Source organism: Barbatula barbatula, assembly GCF_947034865.1.
Source record: "Barbatula barbatula genome assembly, chromosome: 8".
NCBI lineage: Eukaryota > Metazoa > Chordata > Actinopteri > Cypriniformes > Nemacheilidae > Barbatula > Barbatula barbatula.
The window spans coordinates 3,492,464-3,514,792 of record NC_136771.1 but is presented as its reverse complement, the minus strand read 5'-3'; the positions used below and the strand labels follow the sequence as shown (position 1 = coordinate 3,514,792).

The 22,329-nt window shown below is 40.3% G+C and overlaps 3 protein-coding genes across 3 annotated transcripts; all 3 read right to left on the bottom strand.

The window, feature by feature from the left end:
- Window positions 1–17: 17 nt before the first annotated feature.
- prkacab (protein kinase, cAMP-dependent, catalytic, alpha-b) lies at window positions 18–8,996 on the bottom strand. The gene is made up of 10 exons (XM_079462429.1): window positions 8,505–8,996; window positions 6,658–6,719; window positions 6,155–6,283; window positions 5,969–6,067; window positions 5,793–5,875; window positions 4,473–4,599; window positions 3,963–4,058; window positions 3,708–3,830; window positions 3,354–3,518; window positions 18–1,303 (listed from the first exon to the last, which is right to left on the bottom strand). The coding sequence occupies exons 1-10, from the start codon at window positions 8,548–8,550 to the stop codon at window positions 1,178–1,180; spliced, it is 1,056 nt and encodes a 351-aa protein (XP_079318555.1). The 5' UTR covers window positions 8,551–8,996; the 3' UTR covers window positions 18–1,177.
- A 274-nt stretch (window positions 8,997–9,270) lies between these two features.
- asf1bb (anti-silencing function 1Bb histone chaperone) lies at window positions 9,271–13,504 on the bottom strand. The gene is made up of 4 exons (XM_079463423.1): window positions 12,936–13,504; window positions 12,231–12,346; window positions 10,803–10,979; window positions 9,271–10,719 (listed from the first exon to the last, which is right to left on the bottom strand). Exons 1-4 carry the CDS (start codon window positions 13,042–13,044, stop codon window positions 10,528–10,530), a joined length of 594 nt encoding a protein of 197 aa, XP_079319549.1. The 5' UTR covers window positions 13,045–13,504; the 3' UTR covers window positions 9,271–10,527.
- Window positions 13,505–15,379: 1,875 nt separating this feature from the next.
- Window positions 15,380–18,211, bottom strand: LOC306897891 (uncharacterized protein). The gene is made up of 5 exons (XM_079463009.1): window positions 18,076–18,211; window positions 17,705–17,974; window positions 17,519–17,619; window positions 16,196–16,299; window positions 15,380–16,075 (listed from the first exon to the last, which is right to left on the bottom strand). The coding sequence occupies exons 1-5, from the start codon at window positions 18,173–18,175 to the stop codon at window positions 15,934–15,936; spliced, it is 717 nt and encodes a 238-aa protein (XP_079319135.1). The 5' UTR covers window positions 18,176–18,211; the 3' UTR covers window positions 15,380–15,933.
- Window positions 18,212–22,329: the final 4,118 nt, after the last annotated feature.

The window sequence follows — 22,329 nt, the reverse complement described above, 5'->3', positions numbered from 1 at the left end:
GGACATGAAACCTGTTTGGTATTTATAGTAATACTTTATTGGAATGATTCTTGTGGTGCAAAATATCACAATTGACTTGAACCATGTCCTCAAGAGTAAGCACTGGTATCCACTGAGTTCTTCTCCAGCTCAGGAGATTTTTGTAGCCTAGAGAGTTAAAGACTTGCGTGTAAGAAATTCTCACCCAAAAAGGAGCAAGATGCACTGCGCCCATTCGGAGAGAAGACTGTCTATTTAAAAATGCACGGATGGAAGAAAAAAAGGGGAGGGAGATGGCGAAAATAAAGCTGCGTGTCTGCCGCAAGGCGAATTACACACGAGCGTGTGCGCTTTTGTCGGGTGTTGGAAAAGCACATGAAAACGGTAACAATTATCTTAATAACAATACTAAACGAAACAAAAGAAAAACATTCATTCCCTCATCTGCACAAAGGCTTACCGCAGTAAAGGCTAATGGTCAGTTTACGCGCCGCAGCCTTTAGGGCTCATGCTATCCATCAGCTCTAATCAATGAAACAACTGATAAGTCAAAATATTGACACTTGTAGGATTTCATGGCACGTTTCGTAGGTGAAAGTTCAAAGTTCGTCAGTGAATATTTTACATGGAGTGCTGGAAAAGGAAATAAAACGTAAAGTGGTGCTCGTGTCATGAAATCATGGCTTCGTTTCTTTGCCATTTTCACTTTGTCATCCCTTCAGTGCATTTGTAAGAATAAAGAAACACATGACAGTATACAGGACCAAAAATATTTTGGTTATTACACAGGAATACATATATTTTGTCTTTTTTGTTCAGTATGGTTGTTATGGTGACCTAGTGGATATCTTTTACCTTAGCAGTGACTGCTCAAGATTAGCGATATCTCTCTACAGACGATAACTAACCCGTCGCTCTTTGTGCAGTAAAAACAATTTCGGTCCACTGGCCAAAACGAACGCCCTATCCAATTCATCATGGTTAATATCACACGAACAAAGATAAAAAAAATTACAAACATGATTAAAATAGAGGAGATGATAAAGGCCTCACTGTTTATCCCTGGAGGTCCTCTCCGCACTTCCGCTGGTTTCTCTGCTGTTTAACAGGAGGAAGGATCGTTTAAAGATTCATGCACTTTTTCTCTTTCGCTCTCCACCTAGATTTCGCTCTGACGCTACTTCAATCATCTCTTCCTCTAAAACTCAGCGAATTCTTTCGCACATTTCTCCGTGAACGACACACGGATCTCTTCTTCCTCATAGTCGTCGAAGTTGCTGGTGTCCCCGGGACCTCTGCATTTAGGCACAAACGGGGCCTCCACCTAATAAAACAAACACAAGGAAATTAATAGTTGATCCTTAAGTTATTGGTTTCATTCCAAAATATGTTTTTGATGTATAAGGATATATATGAATGTGACATGAAAAAGTGACCAGCTGTCTATTAATGAAAGTTTAATCAAATTGTTAATGAAAGTTTTGTACTAACAGGCCTCCAAATGGTCACATTTTGTGACTTTTTTTAACTGCAAGTGCGACACATGTATTTCTTAATGATCCCACCAGTGTGACTGCCAAATTGATCAATATATCATTTTTGCGTATTAGAAATTCAACACGCAGAAATTTTATATTGCACAAGTGGCACATTCAGTCACTCATTTTTGTCTCCCCTCCTTAAACCATTCACTTATCTATCAGGGCCCCTGCCCGCAAAAACGTAGCCTATGCACGGTTGTAAGACGCGCATTTACCATTTAATGCGGAAGGACTTAATCTTGCAACTGAAATAAATGTGTTTTGCCACCTGCAGAATACAAGAATTTCCCCGGCTAAGGTACAAAACAGCAAAAATAACAAAATGTGTTGCGTGGAAACACGTGTTTAAACTTTAAGCACTATACTAATGTATAAAGCTTTCAAACCATTCTGCAAAGCATACGAAATGCTAACATTACACTTCACGTTAACGGAGTCGCTGCTGATAAAAGCCAAACATGTATCAATGTGGCTTTCGTGAAGGATAATCGATAAAAGCCTTCAGGTCTCGCGGGCTGTTTGGGAGTATGCGTGGGAATCAGAGCACAAAATACTAAACTGAGTTTAGAGTTCTCTTACTCTGAAACGGACATATAAAACAAAATTACAATATTAACAAGAATCCTTGTAACGGTTTCGTGAACAAACGGCAAACAAAACACGTGCGTTATGGTGGATTCACACAGTACACGGCAGTCGCGATTCCAGGCCTATTTCAAATGGAAACATGCTGTAAGTGGAAAAACGCGGGCCGCTTTGTTGGTGGTGCGCAAGCGGCATCCATAATCCTGCACTTTCCACGGGCACGGCTCTTTGCGGCAGGCGCAGCTGAATATTAAAATATCTGATCTTTTTGTGAACGGCAGCGACAGCCACTAAAGCTAACATGCTTTCTGAAAATCTAAGCAAATCAGATAACTTCTAATTGTTCCCAATATTTTGAAGGTGTTAGCTAACTATGATGAATACACAGCAGGAGGACTGTCATCGTCAGATACGACGGACTACAAAAGAGAGCGGATGCATGTTCATTACGGCTCAGTATTGAATTATTGAACTCACATGTCCACGTGTCTGGTGTTCAGTTTCACTTAAAGTTTGCGTCACACCTAGTTGGGAAACATTCCCAGTTTTTTTACTTTTTCATTAGGCTTGTACAAAATCTGTCATTATCTATTTTTACCCGTCACTTTAATGTATGCATTGTGCTAATTAACAATGTTTGTGAGGTCATCTAGACGTACACATGTTCTTTGGACTTACTGTATTTTAATACCCAATAAAGCCGAAGTCGTTTACATGCTTAATCTTTCTAAATTAAAATGACAGACAGATGTTCATATGTCCAGTCAGTAACAATGACGCTGTTTTGAAATCATTCACTTTCATGTAACTTTAAGCTGCGGTTAGGTCATGAACGGAGAAGACGCAGTGAGACCTTTTTCCACTCACTGAAAATTAAGGTTTATCCAAAATGACGCTAGTCGCTATAGGAATAAAGTCTGTAAACACGGCACCACTGGTTTGTGCGCGTCTCTGTGTGTATGAGAGCATGTGACCAGAAGGTCTGATTGAACGACAGATGCACACTTTGCAGACTCAGATCCAGAAACAACCTCATAGATCACTGTGTTGTTGAAACGATGGCGGAAAAAATTGGATAATGGCGTGCCGTCATAGTCGCCTTGTTTATACACGCCCCAGCAAGTCTCCGGACTTCAACGGACGAGGCGTTTATGAGTGATGAATGGGAAACGTACGCGTCCCTACTTCACAGGACAGGGGTACCTCTGGAAACAATATGGTTAGCTGTGTTAAAAGTGTGTTTCTCACCCTCCGCTGGTAAATGGCTATCCAGTCAGTAGTGGAGAACCACTTGTGTCCTTTGATGTCATTAACTCCATTTTTAAGGTTGCCATAGCGCTTCGTCAGGTCCACCTGCAGCAGGTTTCTAAGCAGGTCCTTCAGGTCAGAACTGAAGTGAGATGGGAATCGTACCTGTGAACAAGAACGCAGTTAAAAGGCGAGTTAAGCAGTAAATGGAACCGAACAGAAACAAGACTTTGGTTACAACAACGACTTGACAAACCAATCAACTACATTTAACTTACAGACTCCATGACCTGCATTGCATGCATTTGGAAAAAACGTTGAGCGTGAAACCATTTTCGGGTTCACGGAGCTCACCTTTCCTGAGACGATCTTTTCGTAGATCTGAATGGGTTGATCGGCAAAAAATGGAGGGTAGCCGGCGGCCATCTCGTACATCAACACACCCAGAGCCCACCAGTCCACAGCCTTATTATAACCCTGTGAGAACACGTGAGATTAAGGTTAGAGAATCATAAGACCTTATATGTAACACAATCATTTCATTTCAGACAAGCCCCCGGTGTAGACACTCCGTTAGCTCTTCAGAGAAACTGGGACAGCGTGGCTCACCTTGCTGAGGATAATCTCTGGGGCGAGATACTCGGGTGTGCCACACAACGTCCACGTGCGACCCTTGACCCGCTTGGCAAAGCCAAAATCTGTCACCTGAAACAAAGTTGGTGCAGACGGTCCTGTTATATATCCGTACCACAATATGGATATAGGTCGAGTGTGTAACAATTTGTGATGTAGTGACCGAAAGAGCCACAAGGGGGCGTTATAGGTTGATTACGAGACATGAAACGTGTTTGGTGTACCAGATTCTTTTTGAAGATGCACTTTTAAAGAACAAAATTGCTACATATATGCCGTGCTACTTATGACTGGTTTTGTGGTCCAAGGTCACATATTATAAATACTAGGGATGCACAGATACCGGTATCGGGCCCGATACCAAGCTCATGTACTCGTACTCATAATGACACACCTTTATCAAAGACCTATAGCTCATTATATATTGTCTATTTAAATGATGGCATCAGTGCATCCCTTATAAATACATCGGTGTGTGTGAGTTACCTGGATATAGCCCTGCTGATCTATGAGGAGGTTCTCTGGTTTAAGGTCTCTGTAGATCAGGTCAAGTGCGTGGAGATATTCAAATGTCAAAACTATTTGTGAAGCATAAAACCGTGCATGAGGTTCACTGCATGAAAAAAAGATCAACAGAGAAAGAATGTAAAGACACGTATCATCAGGACGTTGCAATCTTAGAAAAGATTCTCACACAGAACTCAGTAAATAGTTGCATTTATAAACCATGTGGACAGGTTTATCATCGTGAACTATTAACTATAACATTTCTGTTAATTCATCAAATAAAATATAAAACAAACAAAAGAATGAAATGTCACCTTAGGAAATTTAAGTTGAGGCACTAAAATAAATGAATAGAAATAAACAAAACCTGAACTAAAACTATAAAAATTAAAGCAAATTCTAAATTTATAAACTAAAATAACTCTGCAAGTGTAATATACTACAATGAGTCACAACGTATCTGAACGTCGATGAATCTGATAATCAAACCGAAATGATCCAGTAAGATTCCAAAAGGGACATGAGAAACTTTGTCTAATGCAGCAACATTCAAAAATTCATTTAAAAACTTATGTATCTAAATATAGCCACTGTATGTTGCTAAGTGGCTTGTTTTTATTTAAGTAAACCAATAATATTGAGAACAAAGTGTCTGGACACAGTGAGATGAGATAAAACCACAGTTAACAGCATCTCACATTACACACAGTAGCACAAAGCAAAATAGGTTGATGCTTTGTGCAAATATCTTATGCTAATGTCAAATAATATGGGATAAAAAATGGCACCCGTTGAGTCATTTATATTAGACCTACTTTTAATATTATTGTAATCAGCAATAATTCATTAACATATTTCCATACACAGTCACTAGATGACGCATCTACGTCAGCGTTGTCCGCATTAATCCGCATGTAATAAAGGTATTTGCAAACTCTGCATGTTGAGGTTTTAGTTCACTTACATGTATGCATTCAGTAGAGACTTCAACGCGTTTTTATTAGTGAGTGACTAGATTGGCCATTTGTATAGTTTCAAGCCATTAAACCACGAAATGTCCTATTTTAGTCTATCTATATAATGTTAAAGCATATCATAAAGTCTTTGGATTCTTTGTATACGTTACAAAACTATAATAGTCAAATTTATTGTATCACAAGAGCGTTTTAAATATCGTGCTAAACTCTCGATTCAAAACAACACTAAGTACTTTTTTATATCGAGACAGCTTCCACAATATTTTCCCTTGTGGAATAATGAAGTGCATTTATTTGTATGTTAGAATGTAAATATATTCACCTGAACCTGCCGATTCTACGCAGGTGTGAAAACATCTCCCCACCCTGAACGTACTGCATCACCATGTAGAGATTAGTGTTATCCTAAAAGCAAACACACACACACACACACACGTTTTCATTATCTTCCGTGTCCTTCTGCGTCGTCTGGTCATTTGTGTTGTACACTAAATCTACCTTGAAGGAGTATTCTAGCCGCACTAAGAACGGGAAGCTGACGGCCTGCAGTATCCTCTTCTCGTTCAGAGTGTGTTCGATTTGCTTCAGCTTCACCACCTTTTGCCACAGTGAAAACAACAACGACCCGATGTTTTACATATTTGTTTCATCACAATGTCATCGCTTAAACGTAGCCCCGCCTACCTTCTGTTTGTTGAGGATCTTCATGGCGTAGTGCTGCCCGTTCTCTCTGTGTCTGACCAACATCACGCGGCCGAATGAACCAGTGCCCAGAGTTTTCAATCGGTCAAAGTCCTCCAGACATGATGTGTTCTGTGGGACATTACGCAATTTTGTCAAATATATTTTCATTTTTTAAACTCTTTTAATGACTTGAATCAAAAATATAGGCTACACGACTTTTTATTTTGTGATAATGACAAGACGATCGTGTGTAACATTATAATATAAGGTTGTAAATAAGGTGGTACAGAAGCAGAGAGTGCACACACCTGCATGTTTTGCATTGGAAAGCATGTTGGTTGAAATAACCAGCTGACACATATACAGGCCCTAACTTTCCGTTTTTAACGCTTACATGTATACACAACGGTCCAGACCATTCAGATTATATCAAATAAAGCGTTATTTCTGATAATAGCACCAGGGGGCTCTTTCGCATCCCCGACCCGAATGAGACGCCTCACCTGTGCAGGACTCTCCCACTTCCTGAGGAAATCTTCTTTGGCGAAGGCCAGAAACTCTTTTACTGTGGGAAGAGACGCATACATAAGTTACATATCACAGTTGTAGATGGGGATTTTGATGCATTTTATGAAAATAACGTTAACATTGAAAAAGACCATTCATCGGTGGATACCGATAGGGCATCCCTATCATTAATATTGACCGAGGAAGGGCATGTCAAAAATTTGTATTATATTGAAATGAATGATTGAAATCAAACTTTGATGCTCATTATCTCATATTAACATTTTGACACTGTCTTGTGGCTTTAGAAAACACCTTTCTGGGTTGCTCTGGAGGAACGTTTTTTATTTGTTTATTAAATAAATATTATACCAGAAAAGTTTCTAAGAATCTTAAATACGTGTAAAGTATGCTTTCAGGGGTAAAGAGAGTTTTCATTATTTAGATACTTTGTAAATTGGCCAGTATATCGGTTATCGGCTTCCAATGGTCAAGATGTATCATTATAGGCCAAAATGTACATATGGGTGCATCCCTACTTAAAAATATCAATGTTATATTTTCACAGAATGTTCTTTACATTGTGCAGGATCACTTTATGTAGAAAACCACAAGAAATAACCATGGAAAAAAATACAATCGGCAGAAAAAGCTAACACGAGGCTATAAACAGACAACACTATGGTCGGTCGATATCAACGTCACCGGCGACAACTTTCTCAAACTATATTAAAAACGTGTTCCCTTGTAAGTAATTACTTTGTGAATGAATCGCCAACAATGATTTTAGAGATTTGTGTCAATGTTGCATTATATGCGTGATGATGACGTCCCGGCAAAAGGAAGTAGTCGATTTTAGCAACTTGTTAACAACAACCATTTTGTGAAGACAATCACAAAATATTTTGAGGTTTTCTTTAGCCACAGACCTCATTTCAGGCAATTCACCAAACCCATAGATGTTGTGGCGGTGGAACCGGAAGTGTTAAAATGCTAACTCGCTTCCGGGGTTTGCATACAAAAATACGTCATATCTGCGGCACTCAAAAATAATGAGGCATCTATTTATCCAAAATAATAAATAAACAAATACACAAGATTTGAATAGATTGACTTCTCATAAAGGCGTTTTATACTAAACCACTTAATCCTAACTCATGCACAACAAAAGTCTTATTAAGTCCTGTAATATGGTGCCCCATGCCACTTTTAACCCTGCACTAAGGAATATTTAATACATTTTGCACTGTTACAATATGTCAGTGTCATCTATCTTAAAACACCCCAACCCAAATAAAATACAAAAACAAAGTAAAAGTCATTCAGGTGGTCTCTTCCAGCAGAAGTGGGCGGATCTTGGCTGGAATACGGTGCATTGTAGACCATACTACACCAGTGGTTTACAGTCCATCGGGCTATGCGACATAAACAAATACAAACCGATTAACCAGCCTTCCATTAGCCCAAAATAAACATGGACACCACAGGGTTTACAATGTGGCCCGATAAACTCTTTCAAATGGGAAAGGCTCAACAACAGACAAACGTTAGCATGCCATGATGCTTCTGGTTCTTCCTGTTTTCATCACACACCTTCTGCACCTTTAACACACGCATCTGTCTTTCTTTAGATCCATCAAACACACACCGAACCCTCAAACCAAGCGCTCTTCTCCTTCCAGCATCGGCACATCGTTTGCGCCTCTGATCGCCATGACAGCATCACCAGCATCCTCAGCTCGAGAGCGCTGCCGAGGTCTGATAAAGCGTCCGATCGCAGCGCGACTGTGCCGATAAGAACGATGACTAAACAGAATCCCGCACGACCGTAAAAAACACTCACCGCTTTCCATCTCGTTGCCCCGTCTGGCGGCCGGCGTGTTGCCCATGACTCTGGGCCTATCAGGCGCTGGGGAGCCGCAGGTACGGAAGGATGCTGCCGTGTCTGGTCGCGCCTCTCGCGGTCCGTCCGGGCGACTGTCGTGTGCCGATCGGCGTCGAATGTGGAAAGAGAGGACGTCGAGCCCTGACGTTTTCCCAGCGATCCTTTATGAATGCAGCAGCATCCGCGTTTAAAGGGCGTACGGGCCGCCAGCATCAAACCGGACTCGAGCGTCTTTTCCTGGCCTGGCTATCCGCCGCCCGCGGCCCCGCAGTCTCGCTCTCCTCCCCTCGGGGGTCTTCCGTGAGCGGCGCTCGCGGGAACGCTGACGTTCCGGGGTAGAAACCGCGGCGGTAAAAACACGGAGAGAATGCGGGTTCAATGAGAGATCATCGCTCATGCAGCTGCGCTTCCCGTGGCCATCGACAGAGACTCCGCCTCCTGACAGAGTCCGCCCACCGCCTCGCCCTATTGGTCGGAAGGAGAAACTCGGACAGATGTGCGGAATGATTGACGGTAATGAAGACGTTAAAAGGCAATTAAAGTTACTTTGTTTTGTCAATAAACAGATTAAAGTTGCTGTTGAAAGCCTTTGATACAAAAACGTGAACGGGGATTTAAAAGAAAGTTAAAATGAAAAGTAATTGTAAACTTTACTATTTATTCTAAACTACTTTTGTATGCAAAGCATTCATCAACATCCAACTTTGTTAATTTAGAAAAATTTCAAATTGTGTATGGTCAGCTACTGTATGTCTTTTCAAGTATTTATTATATAATGTGCATTCATTTAAAGTACAAGTGTTTTTTGAAAAGGTATCCACAAATACCCACAAAGTCACGTTTTTTCTCAAACTTACGGAGCAAAATAGAAATATAAATCATATCACCTTTTGTTTTTATACAGTGAGTCTGATGACCTGAATTAGCAGTCATCCACATTTTGATGTTTATCACCTGGTCCTGTCACTGTGGGTATATTTCCACAGACACAGATCAGACGACACAAAATAGAGGGGTGGAAAATGAAACCATGGGATGAGAGCAGAGGGGTGAAGGAGGGATGAAAGGACGAGCAGTTGTCTGATGTGATGTGGGGATCAAAGGTGGAGCAACCCAAAGTGCCATCTCTAATAGCTGTTGCTTAGCAACATCATAAAAGAAACCCACGGGATGTGTTAACATCTGTAGGATGGACCAAAGAGAGTTTTACCAAGAACAAATGTTAACATTTATTAAATCGAACACTTCTAAAAAAAATCACATCAAACAAGTTGTGAACCAACATATAGGTTAAAACAAAACAGTTTTCCAAGTAATGTCACATATCACAATGATCCCTGCTGTGTCCTACTTGGACTGAAGTAGAGCTGGAATTGTGATGAGTCCCAGATATCATTCCGAACATCCAAAAAGTGTCTGACTCTTTAAGTATTATGTGTGTATTTCATTCAAGCACACGGTTCTAATCTAATTCTAAAAGAATAATAAAAGTAAGAAATATCATTTCACCACAAAAAAATGTCACCTATTTTTTTTTAAACACTTTTTTAACACTTAATTTTCTATGACAGTTAATTACATTTTTAGTTAAATTCTATCTCAAGTGTTCTAATTTTTTGGGTAATTTCATATTTCTGTTGGTTTTGGGATACAAAAATGAACCTAGATGTGTTCCTGAAAATTTTCACGAGATCCAGTTCTCCTACAGGACAATAGCGCTGGAAAACAGTCCATGTGTGCTGGTTCCGGAGGTGCAGCCCCCTGGTGCCCAGGACAGGGAGTGCAAGAGGATGCCTGTGAAGTTCCACAACCGCTTTTAGATGATTCAGATGTGTTATCAGGACTGTAAGTGCCAAGAGATTGAGGTAAGTCTGAGTGTCCAGTTACACCTGCACCAAAAGCTGAATGGGTAAATATTTAGCACATTTAGATGTATAAATACAAAATAAGATGTAGTTTATATGTATAATCAAAATGTGTTCTATAAGCAGTCCATGGAATTGTCAGGCATGAGTCCAAGGGGCGGGGCTTTCCCAGGCATGGAAGTGGGTGGGAGCATGCTGTTGGGGGCGGGATCTACATTTTCTGAATCTTCCATCTTGTCCATCGTTGCTTCCCAATTAATGTGGAATCGGGTCACGCGAGGGTTAGATGCCAAGATGTTCCTCTGAAGCTGCGGATAAAATAACCATGATTAAAAATTACCCTGCAGCATTGAAGGTCATTATTTGTCATTGAGATATGCATTTGTCTCACCTGTGTATAGTCCGGTTTGACTGGAGGGTTTTCTCGTAGCTCGGGGTCTGTATACTCATTGTTTACATAGTAACCGATGCGAATAAATTCTTGACCCCGATAGGTGCATGTGATCAGCACGACAGTCACGCCAACGGCATCGCTCTCAGGGATCAGTCCTGTATTTGGAGCATCCGCCTGTCAATACAGTAAAGAGAGAAAACTGGTTTTAATATTGTAGCTTGGATGATATGTTTAGTGTGCATTATATGCTGTATTCTTGCCAGCTGTATTGTCTGACTTGCCTGTCTAAATTATTTTAGATAAACTTTGACGCTTGTCAAATTTTAAAATGTTATTTCTCTGTTCACCTCCAGATGGCAGCATTGTGCCATTTGTATACTAAGGAAGTACTCATCAGAAATCTGTTGGAAGTGATTTTGGCCACTATTTGAGCATCTGAGACACATTTTTGAGAATCCTTAAAGATGCCTGTGTTAAAATCTGTAGTCTATCATCACTAGTTTATTTTCTTGAGTCGAAAATAAACTACGTTTTTTGATGAAAACATTCCAGGATTATTCTCCATATAGTGGACTTCAAACGGTTGAAGTTCAAAATTACAGTTTCAGTGCAGCTTCAAAAGGCTTTAGACGATACCAGATGATGAATAAGAGTCTTATCTAGCGAAACAATTGGTTATTTTCTAAAAAAAATAAAAATGTGTATGCTTTATAAACACAAACCATCGCCTTGTTCGGTTCTAAAAAGCGTGTTAACGACTTCAAGCCTTTTCAACGTAATTACATATTCTGTGAAGTAGGACGAAGTACAGAGTCACTGAACGTGCAAATACTAAGACTTACGACATTTACAAAAAAAAGGGAGTGAAAATGTAAAACAGCGATGTCTGACGATTTTTAACTTGGAGTGAGATGGATTTTTTCACCCTGCCCTACCAATGTCAAGCGTGACCTTTTCAACGTAATTATGTATTACGTGAAGTCGCTTTGCAGAACAGCGCAAGGCGAGCGTGTGTGTTTATACAGCATATCCATTTTTACTTTTCTTAGAAAATGACCAATCGTTTAGCTAGATAAGAGCCTTATTCATTGTCTGGTATCGTTTAAAGCTGCACTGAAACTGTAATTTTGACCTTCAACCGTTTGGAGTCCATTGAAGTCCACTATATGGAGAATAATCCATAACATCCGTAAAGTCATGTTTTCTAGGCATATGTGCATTTTTAAGAAGTCTTCACTGATATATAGTCTGTCATTAATAACAAATGAGATCCAACAGTGTGACATGGCTTTTAGCTGTGATCACGTACAGCGTGACAGGCAACAAACGTAAAAAAACATTTAAAATCGTACCGTGTGAGAGGTGAGTTTTGAGTAGGAAGCTGATCCAACTGCACTGAATCAAGAACAGGGTGGACAAGCATACCTGAAAAACAAACATGTGTCTGCCTGCAGGAACCGGGCCGACAAGAACCGAGTCCAGAACCTGGTCGTACTCCTCGCTCTCTGCAGAGCCCACGTAGATGATCTTCCATTCCAGATCTAAAACAAATATAAAGAGTGACTGTCATGTCTAACACTTTATACATCATGACACTCAACATATATATATATATATATATACACATACATATATATATATATATAGGGTATTTCACTTTAATAATGTATCTGTGTTTTACTTTATGCACATGAACCATGAAACTATGTTTAAAATAAAAACTGGTTTAAATCACTTATTAAAAATACTTAAACAAGGACTTTATTTCATACGTTACCGCATTACAATTATCATCATACGCTTTTTCTACACAATGAGCTCTACAACGCTTCCCCGCACACCCGACCAATCAGGAAAGCCATATACGCAACGGTCCCGCCTCGCATCTACTATTCGACCAATGAGCAAAAGAACCGCGTGCACGCAACGTCACTCCCCGCCGGCGCCAAAATGCCAAGCGCGTCACCGCAGAAGAAACGACAGTTACACACAGAAACGCAATAATTGTTTTATAAATAACGCTTCCGTGATCTTTTCGTTACCGGTCACTAACGCATTTCCCCTCCACCCGGCGATCGCAGTATCTGTGTGAATTAAGGTCAATTTACGAGCTCCGTCTCGCTCTCTCACCTTCGGGCAGGTCCTCCATACACTCAAACGTGATCTCGAACTGAAACGGGTTTCTAAAAGGACTCGGATTATCCAAAACAGCCACGTTTAGCACCTGCACTTTGGCCATGATTCCTCACAGGGTTATCGGCCTCGTGTTTACACCGAAGAGACTCCAGGCAGAAACTCGCTGAAGTTCTCTCGATCTGAAGTAAGTTAGATCACGAGAGAGCGTGAAAGCGGAGTCGGGTTCAAGCACTGCTCCTCGGGTTTAGCGTTTGTTTGCCGTAATTCAGACTTCTACACGGATCGCAGTGCATCCATTGTGTTTATTCCTAGAGCAGTTTAATGCGTCGGATCATTATGCAGCGAACGAACTGTTACGCAAAGGAAAACGTCGATGTACAATCCGTCCTCTCGGCAAATCTTCGTCGGAGCTTCTTCTTTTGGATTTCCTTAAAGCGAAACCTCTCTAAAAGCAGCAGAGACCGACAGCGTCAAGTGCTCTGGAGCTAATGTTTCTCCTTCTCTCATCTTAGCATCACGTAGAGACTCGCGCTGTGCCGCTCTCTGCTGCTCTCTGCTGGACTGGAGGATAACTGACTCCAAACTTGTAAGTCACTCAAAATGGTTCATCAATGGTACCCATTGCTTTTTTGTCCCTGATTTAATGCCCTCAACCCTATTCAGATTCAGTCCCACTTTACCATGAGTGCCCAAAAAATGATCAATTTAATGAAAAATGATGAGATATTACATTTAAGTAGCACTGGTAAAGTATCTCAGATGAGCAGCAATCTAATATAAATGAATCTCTGAATATATAGTTGTTATTATTGAGGAATGTTAGACCAATGGGTGGCACAATTGACCAGAAACACTTTCAATAATGTACAGCAATTTTATTTAACTAGAAAACAGACAAATAAACGTGCCTAATAAAACTAGCAATTCCTTTAAATTGGTCCTTTTAACAACAAGTCTTATCTGTAATCAAATGTATGAGAATAAAAGCAGGTTTTATGAAATAGATCCCGTTGTTTTAGAAAACAGAAGTATCGATCAGAAACCGATGCCAACACATGCCAACAGGTTCAGTTGTAATGGCACCAGCAAAGCCAAGGTCATGGGTTTGATCCCGCTCATAGAATCAAAACTGTATAATACAATACAATGTAAGTCGCAATGGATAAAAGTGTCTGTCAAAAAAACGGCTTTATCTGATGTTCCACACTGTCTACCTGTTCCTCTTTAGTGTTGATAACAACCAGATCTCCACCACGATGCCTGGAGAACTGTCTGCTGTCAGACCAGCTCTTCTCCTCACTTGATATGTAGTACCAGACTGACCCTTGCCGCACACAGAAACACACACAGATCTCAAATACACCATATTTTTTTAAATAAAAGACAGATATTAGCTAAAAGAAACCAATTTCTACAAACCCGGTTAAGAAAAATTGTTCACTGCTCCGTTCAAATTCTTGACTTTGGTCTCTAACTTCAGCTTCATTTGAATCAAATGGGAGTTTCATCGTATTCTTCAGCGATGTTCATATTTTTCATGTTCATCTGATCTCTCTCAGCTGTGAGATGGATATACAGCAGTATGAGAGCAGGAAAGTTTGTTTCTTTCCACCTACAGACAAGTGAGATTCTATCTGGATGAGCTTGCTTTCATTAAAATAAGGACGCACTGCTTTTAAAAACAGAAGTTTGATGCATGCTGGTGGTGTGATAAAATTGTGTTAGTTGCAGTGTCTATTTTAACAGGCCTTTACCTTTCTATTTACACTTTATGCAGGCAAACATTTATTTTGTTGCTCAACCTTTTGTTGTGCACCTCCCAGATGTCTTTTTCCAAAGTAACTGCATTTAGTGTATTTTTATCAGTTCATTCTCTTGGAATCAAACCTTCTGTATCTGTGTCTGGTTGCTGCTAGTACCATGCCCTACTTTTTAAGATAGATTTTCATTAACAAGATCATTAATTTGTGTGAGACTCTGTGAATAAAAACACATTACCTGAGAGATCCTTACTACTAGGATAAGGGTTGGCTGGTTAAATGATGCATTCGGCCTCTGCTGGTAGATGTTGTAACTACACCCGTATGCAGACAAAAAGCACGAAAGGCCTTCTTCGTAGTCTATATCCATTATATTATTCAAAATGTCATAACAAATGTTTTGCCTCAGGATGACTCCTGTCAGTCAGCACTAATAGTTAGTCAACATCTGGGACATCGATATATTATATCAAAATTGTTGAGTGGGAATACGGTGGAAAACAAACGTTCAAGTACTTCTCAAACCTGCCTTTTGCTTCTACATAACACAAATCATCTCTTTCTCCTGCACTGCTGAGCACTTGTACAGCACTTTCCTCATTCACTTTAATTGTATGAGTAGAAATAATATAGAGATCTAAAGCCACATGAGGGTAAGTAGGTGAATTGTCCATCTTGGATGTACGTTAAGCTCTTTACTTTATGAGTATCCAAAGAAATGTGAATTCTTGTTGCATTGACACAATGATTTACAGTTTGGGATTGAAAATCAGACTTAGAAACAGACAGAAAGCTTATAATGAAAATATTACAAACTGACATTAGGACGTGCAGAGAGAAGGCCATAGATACAGTGCCATTGTGCCAATGACCACAAGGGGGCGCAGCTGAGACCACAACACTTCTGGAGAGAGAAGTTCTGTACAGTTTGCTAAAGCTCCAGGGTCAGACTGGGGAAGCTGAGAGAGGTTGTTGAAAAAAATTAGAATAAAGACCTACGTTTATAAAAGTATTCTACAATTTCATCAATTTTACAATGTCTTTGAAATAATGTTATCTTGACTGCGTATTTTAATGAACAAAGAAAAATGAAATTACAGTAAAGCATGGAAACAGGTTAGACCTAAATATGACATAATTTAGCTGCCAGACGCATTGATCAGAAACTGATGTCAGGGAAACATATTTTCAGTTAAGACAGCTCAGAAATTCATTTTAGTCTGGGACTAGCCTCAAGTCTTCTTTGTCTCACAAATCCATTTTCTCTTCTCTGAGCATGGAAGATCATTCCAGTTCATGATATTCTGTGAAACAATAAAGATTTCCACACAGTCCTCATTGCCGTCGTCATTTGGCTCACCTTCGTTCCAGAACCTAAACAATATATCAACACATTATTCAGATGTTGAACAGTTTAGACTCATCTAGAAACAATGAAATAAGCGATTACAACAAAAACTAAACTGCACATGTAACCAGTGATTCTTTGCTTACCCTTTATTCAGTGGTGTATTATCAACCCATGTCATGTTGCCCTCCTTCTCTATATCAGACAAACCAATCCAGAATCTCTCTTTGACAATTGAAGATATGTTTCTCTGTGTATAAAAACATAAAAAAGTGTCTGTTTCATTTACATTTATTCAATTGGCAAACGCTTTTATGCAAAGCGACTTACAAGCAGTTTTTAACAGTGGCACATTACTGCAGAGCAATCAGGGGTAAGGTGTCTTGCTCAAGGGCCCTTCAGTCATGACCTGCTGGCACTGAGTTTCGAACCGACAACCTTCTGATCACAAGACCAACACTCTAACCACCAGGCCTAATTGTTCACACTCAGACACTGCTCCAGGAAGCAGTGACGAAAGCGCGTTAACGGCGCAGCGATTCCAAACGTGACGCCTGACAAGCGGTAAATGCGTTGCGGTTTTATAGCCCAGGCGCACAGATGATAGGCTAGAATGGCCATCAATTACAATGATGAAACACAGAAACGCCCTTCCTGCCACACATAGGCAACTTTACACACTAAAGACAAAGAAAAACATGTATTACCGGCGAATCACCCCTTTAACTCATGTAAATATCTCTCTGTACAGGTCTGTTGCAGTTATTGTTGTCCATATTGCCATTTTCCATTTCCATCAGAATAAATGCATTGACCCTCTGCTAAAGTTAGATTCTGTCTCTATGAGCGTACTTTTAGAAACATAGACGCGTTGTTTAACACTTTGCTTTTAAAAACAGAAGTTGATGCTGATGGTGATGGTGAGATAAAAGCATGTTAGATGCAGTGTCTGTTTTGACCGGCCCTCGTAGGTTTGCACGCAACATTTTCTTGTAAAGTCTCTTTTGTGTCTTAACTTTGCATTTGGAGATCAGTGGTGTATTATCCACCCATTTCATGTTCTTGATGCCCAATTCCGATTTTGTGGCTACATCCATATCCAATATCTGCATTTACACAATCTTTTTGAAAATGTTTTCAAAACAAATCAATTAAACTCCCTGATCTGACCATTGTCTTTCAGGTTAAACAGCAGAGACAACAGTACATCACAAGCACATAGTTACAGCACGCTAAAATAAGTCTAGCACATGGGAGTCAAGGGACAAGACACCAACTCAAGGAAACACTGATCAGCGTGATAGTGACTTCTGTTAGCAGGGAACGTTCTTAAAACTAAAGGACATTTTGTGTGCTTTTAAAACCTTTTGAAAAACACGAAAAACCTGTAAGGAACGTTCTTATAACAAACTTTTGTTAGCTGGCATCTCATTCTCTATCATACTTAAACTCTCTCACACAAACTCTACCTGTTCTTCTTCAGTGTTGATGATGAGCAGATCTTCACCACGATCCCTGCAGAACTGTCTGCTATCAGCCCAACTCTTCGCCTCACAGGATATGAAGTAGCCTTTCCACAGAAACACACATAAATATCAATTACTTTCTTAAAAAGAAGACCAAAAAGCAAAAAAAAACAATTACGTTCTACAAACCTAAAGCATCACTCAAATCCTTGACTTTGGTCTCTAACTCCAGATTCATCAGACTTATCACAAGCTGATCTCTCTCTTCAGTCAGATGACTGTAATTGATCTTCAGGCTGTTCAGAGATTCCTGGTATTCTTCAGCGATGTTCATATTTTTCATGTTCATCTGATCTCTCTCTGCTGTGAGATGGATATACAGCAGTGTGAGAGCGATGGCCAGAAGAACACAGATGAGCCCAAGACATACTGTGATCGGCACAAACCATCCTTTTCTTCCTATCAGAAAGAACAAAATTCAAAATAGTATGTTAAGTAAGTGACTCATTTGAGTGGTTTGCACCACAATTGCATTAACAAAATTCAACTCTTCTGCTTACTGCTGCTTCGAGCTTCACTTGGGTTCTGACTCTGTGTCTGATGTCCAAGTGTGTTCCTGTTCTTGCCTTGAATATTTTCATAAATGTCCTCGATTTCCATTATTGTCTCTGTATGTTCAGAGATGACCTATGGTCTTAATAAATAATGAGTACTGTGCCTATATATATTGGCAGCTTTAAACAGGATGTGGTTTCATGCTGCCTTATATGTGCTCTGCAATCTCATGAGTGTGTCAAGTAAGTTCAAACATAGTTACTTTAACTAAAAGCTTTACACTAATCCCGGGAACACATATACCAGTTGATGTGCTATTTATTTTCTATAAAGGGATATTATCAGCAGATGATCTTTAGCAAGAAAACATGTCCATTTTTTTCCTGGGTTCTATTTTCACATGCAAAATTTTCTTGTAAACTCTCTTTTGATATTCTATGCATTTGGAGATAAGTGGTGTATTATTCTCATCCAATATCTGCATTTATACAATACACGGCAAAACAACCCATGTGACCAACAGTAGATGGATCCGCTTTAGTTTGACATTTTCAGTTGGAGGAAATGCTAATATTACCAATCTAATTTTGTATAATACAGCCTTAAAACAAAAACAAAAAAGTAAAACAGAAACATTTTGTTGTCTTACAGAAAATCCTGACAGATCCCGTGAAAATTACCGTAAAAATACATAAAATACTTTAACAATTTTGCAGTTAAAAACTTAATGTCGGAGTCTTGTGTTTTCTACAATGCTTCGCTGTAGTGTGAACTTATTTCATTTGAGTCCACAAGAAAGAGTGTTTCTTAACATAAAATGAAAATACACACTGTGTATCGTGATTGTGGAAGAGAACCCAAGTGCAGGCAGACACGGATGAAGGGGTTAACAGATATACTTTAATAAATAACAAGAACAAACCAAACATCCACGATGGGAAAACACTAACTAAACTGGATACAAAAAACTGAAAACAAACTCATCCCACAGGGGGGCAAACGTAAACAACTAGGACTAAAACAAGGAACTTTGAAACCATACATACACAACAAACAAGACCAGAGAACTAGGGGACATGGCAGGAAACAGATAAAACGAACGAGCACAAGACAATAGACAAGAGGGCATTAAATAGGGAGACTAACAAAGGAGATAACAATGGGCAGGTGTGGGAAATGAGACACAGGAGGAAAGCAATACTAGGAACGAGAGGGGCGGGGCCAATGACGAGACTGGAGAGAACACATATTATGTCCTGATTGACCATAATATGTTTCTCTCCACATAAAACACGTGGGTCTGTCATGATTCTGCCCCTAGACCAGACAGAACCCCCCCCTTAATGAACGCCCCCTGGCGTTCACCAAGGGAGAACACTAACAAGACAAGACCGACTGGGAAACAGACAACAACCAACAAAACATGGTAAACACAATTAGGGGCAGACAAGAATACATGATAAAAGGGTTGGGGTGACATACTAAAAATAACAAACAAGGGAGGGGGGGAGGGGGAACAACAAAGTTCATGGGGGGAACGCATGAGTCCATGGGGGGAAGTCCAAAGGGGTTGGGATAAGGGGGAACAGTTTTTGCCGGACTCCGAGCCGCCCTCCGTTGCCTCTTCTTCTTCAGCCGAGCCACCCGCCTGGTGGTCGGCTGCAGGAATGACGAGAAGGGGATGGGCGGCTCGGGATTGGAGGCCTCTGACGAGGACCCCCAGGATTCCCTCCTTCCCCTCTTGCCACCAACGCTGACTGCAGGAGGGGAGAATGTATGTGATGGATTGGAGGGCGTGGTGATGCCCACAACCCCGATCTGCAGGGCACGATCCTCACGAGCCTCGTCTCCTCTGCGGCATCCAGCAAGGGAACTCAAACCTGCAGGACTATTTTGGTAGATTCCTGGATGTCGCAGTTGATGTGGACATGGGAGAGGAGGAGCTGGCGGTGCTCTTTAATGCCGGTCTGAGGGACCCACTTTCGCGGGCGGAGATGAGATCATTGGGACCTCCGGAACTCGACGACCTGTGGCGGTACGTCAGCACTCGCTCGGAGTCCGGGGTCTTAACCCAACCAATCTTCTCTCCGCTGGCCGCGATTCCAGAGGATCGTGCCCTGCAGATCGGGGTTGTGGGCATCGCCACGCCCTCCAATCCATCACATACATTCTCCCCTCCTGCAGAAAACCAAGACAAGATTAGGCAGAATCATGACACTGTGTTTAAATGAAACAATAATATCTGCTAAATCTAAACAAAATGTTATTTCGCCATCTAGTGGTTCATACAATGCAAAACATAATGTGAACATCTCTCCATCTATTAGTCTGCTGAAATAAAAGAGTTGTTTCATGTCTGTCCTTGAACCACTTAACTTATCAAGAAAGTAATAAGCTGTAGGCAATTTCTGTAAATACTTTTTGGAGAGCGTGATTTGTACACTAATCTAATTATTCTATTGAATTTGTAGTTATAATTCACTTTTTCAGAGTAACTTGCCCAACACTGCATGGCTGTTTCTCAATTTGCGTTCTGCAGTGATCTTGTGTCTTTGTTTTCTCGCTCTACATCACCATTAACCGTCTGAGTCCAGTTCAAATACATAAGAAAACACAATTATAGAGAACACATAAAATAACCGGGATTTGTTTTTGATTTCAAGGATGCATTGTATGCAGACTTGTGTGTAACCAACCTTCTTGAAGTCCCAGAAGTCATTGCAGCGCATCCATTCAAGCTCGTTCTTCAGAGGTTGCCTCGCAAGACCGATCTCCACAAGGTGAGGTTGCTGTCTTCCTGAGATGATGTAATTTGCCATTGTCGCTTATACTAATACCTCGGTTTTCTGGTATTGCCGACTTAAATCCCTGAAGTGAACGCCTGGCACAGCAAACAAAGTCAGTTATCCAACCTCTGAACGCAGGGCAGATCGATCAACCCGACCTCAGTGAGACATAACATTTAGCTGCAAGGACAAGGTGGCGACAAGATGGCGCCTAACCTTATGTGACCCGTATACCCACTTTTGCAAGGTTATGGATATTTTCACAGCTTGGTTTTTCATGTCACTGTAAAAAATATTGCAGTTTTACAGAAAAATACCGGCAGTTGTGGCCGCCAGTAAACTACTGTAAAAATACGGGAATATCCGTTTTTTTGTCCAATCAATTCACAGAGGAAAACACGAGCCACCACCTCTATTCATCTTGGAAATATGTCAAAATACTGAAGACTGCTTCACAGGGACTGCAGCATAACATCCATGACTTGATGTTTTATTGTTGTTTAAAGTCCATTATTGTGATGAGTGTTTGCTTTAGTTGGGCTCTTTCATCTGCTAAATAGCATTTTTTCTTCTGGCTGCTGTGGCAATGTTTTCAATAAAACAGTTATTGTAGCAATAAATAGCAACTTACATAGCATTCTCCTATACATTTGTTGCTACGTATTTGCGATCCCCTGGGATCGGTCCCCCGACCTCAGCGTTATTAGCACCCCGCTCTTACCGATGAGCTGCAGGAAAGAGCTTTCTTTTTAATCTTGATGTCTGCTATTCCATTTGTTTATGTGAAAGATGTTTTGTTAATGCAAATATTTAATTCCATAAAGTAACATAAATGAGGATGACAACTTAACTTTAAATCAGTACCTAAACTCTAAAATGACACTCTCAAGTAAATTTGAAATAACACCAATCTTGTTGAGCTTTTCTTTCCACCTGTTTCTGTGTCTATTTCAACACACAGTTAACAAAAATAAGGAAAGTCTTAATATAGAAAGCAAAGGGTCAAGATCCCAAGCAAAGCAAACACTCACCATAATGGTGACTCAACAAAAATCATCAACACGTAAACTTGTGTTAATTCTCTATAAGAACTTTTGTAGACGTACAACAGAAATAAGTGACACTGGTCTCTGTAAGTGAAGGTGCTAATAGTGTTTGTGGAGTTGGAATTTCACTGTTCATTTCCCAGAGAATTTGACTGTGTTTTCTGACAACAGTTTTCTCTGTGAAAACTACAGAATTTCACTGTTAATTCACAGGCATTTTTTACAGTGGTCGGTGCTGCAATTGCAGAACTTGCCATTGTGTCGCAAACAAAGTCTGAACTTCTACAAGGCTTCTCCAGAGGCCAGCAGCTGCAGACCTTTATCCAAGGGTGTTCAGATGTCTTAAGCAATGACCCAGCACTTTTGTCAGAGATCATTTGAAAAAAAACCAGGAAAGCTACTCCCAATAGTGTTGTAAATATCTTGT

What these genes read in the sequence shown, in the direction of transcription:
- LOC306897891 (XM_079463009.1), bottom strand. Translation starts at nt 18,175, where the DNA reads ATGGAAATCGAGGACATTTATGAAAATATTCAAGGCAAGAACAGGAAC. An exon ending in TCAACACTGAAGAAGAACAG is followed by an intron (nt 16,300 to 17,518) that starts GTAGAGTTTGTG and finishes TTTTATACACAG; the next exon opens with AGAAACATATCTTCAATTGT. An exon ending in AATACACCACTGAATAAAGG is followed by an intron (nt 16,076 to 16,195) that starts GTAAGCAAAGAA and finishes TATATTGTTTAG; the next exon opens with GTTCTGGAACGAAGGTGAGC.
- asf1bb (XM_079463423.1), bottom strand. Translation starts at nt 13,044, where the DNA reads ATGGCCAAAGTGCAGGTGCTAAACGTGGCTGTTTTGGATAATCCGAGT. An exon ending in GACACATGTTTGTTTTTCAG is followed by an intron (nt 10,980 to 12,230) that starts GTATGCTTGTCC and finishes CTGTATTGACAG; the next exon opens with GCGGATGCTCCAAATACAGG. An exon ending in TCAAACCGGACTATACACAG is followed by an intron (nt 10,720 to 10,802) that starts GTGAGACAAATG and finishes TTTTATCCGCAG; the next exon opens with CTTCAGAGGAACATCTTGGC.
- prkacab (XM_079462429.1), bottom strand. Translation starts at nt 8,550, where the DNA reads ATGGGCAACACGCCGGCCGCCAGACGGGGCAACGAGATGGAAAGCG. An exon ending in GGGCAACGAGATGGAAAGCG is followed by an intron (nt 6,720 to 8,504) that starts GTGAGTGTTTTT and finishes CTCTTCCCACAG; the next exon opens with TAAAAGAGTTTCTGGCCTTC. An exon ending in ATCAGCAGGGCTATATCCAG is followed by an intron (nt 4,059 to 4,472) that starts GTAACTCACACA and finishes ACTTTGTTTCAG; the next exon opens with GTGACAGATTTTGGCTTTGC.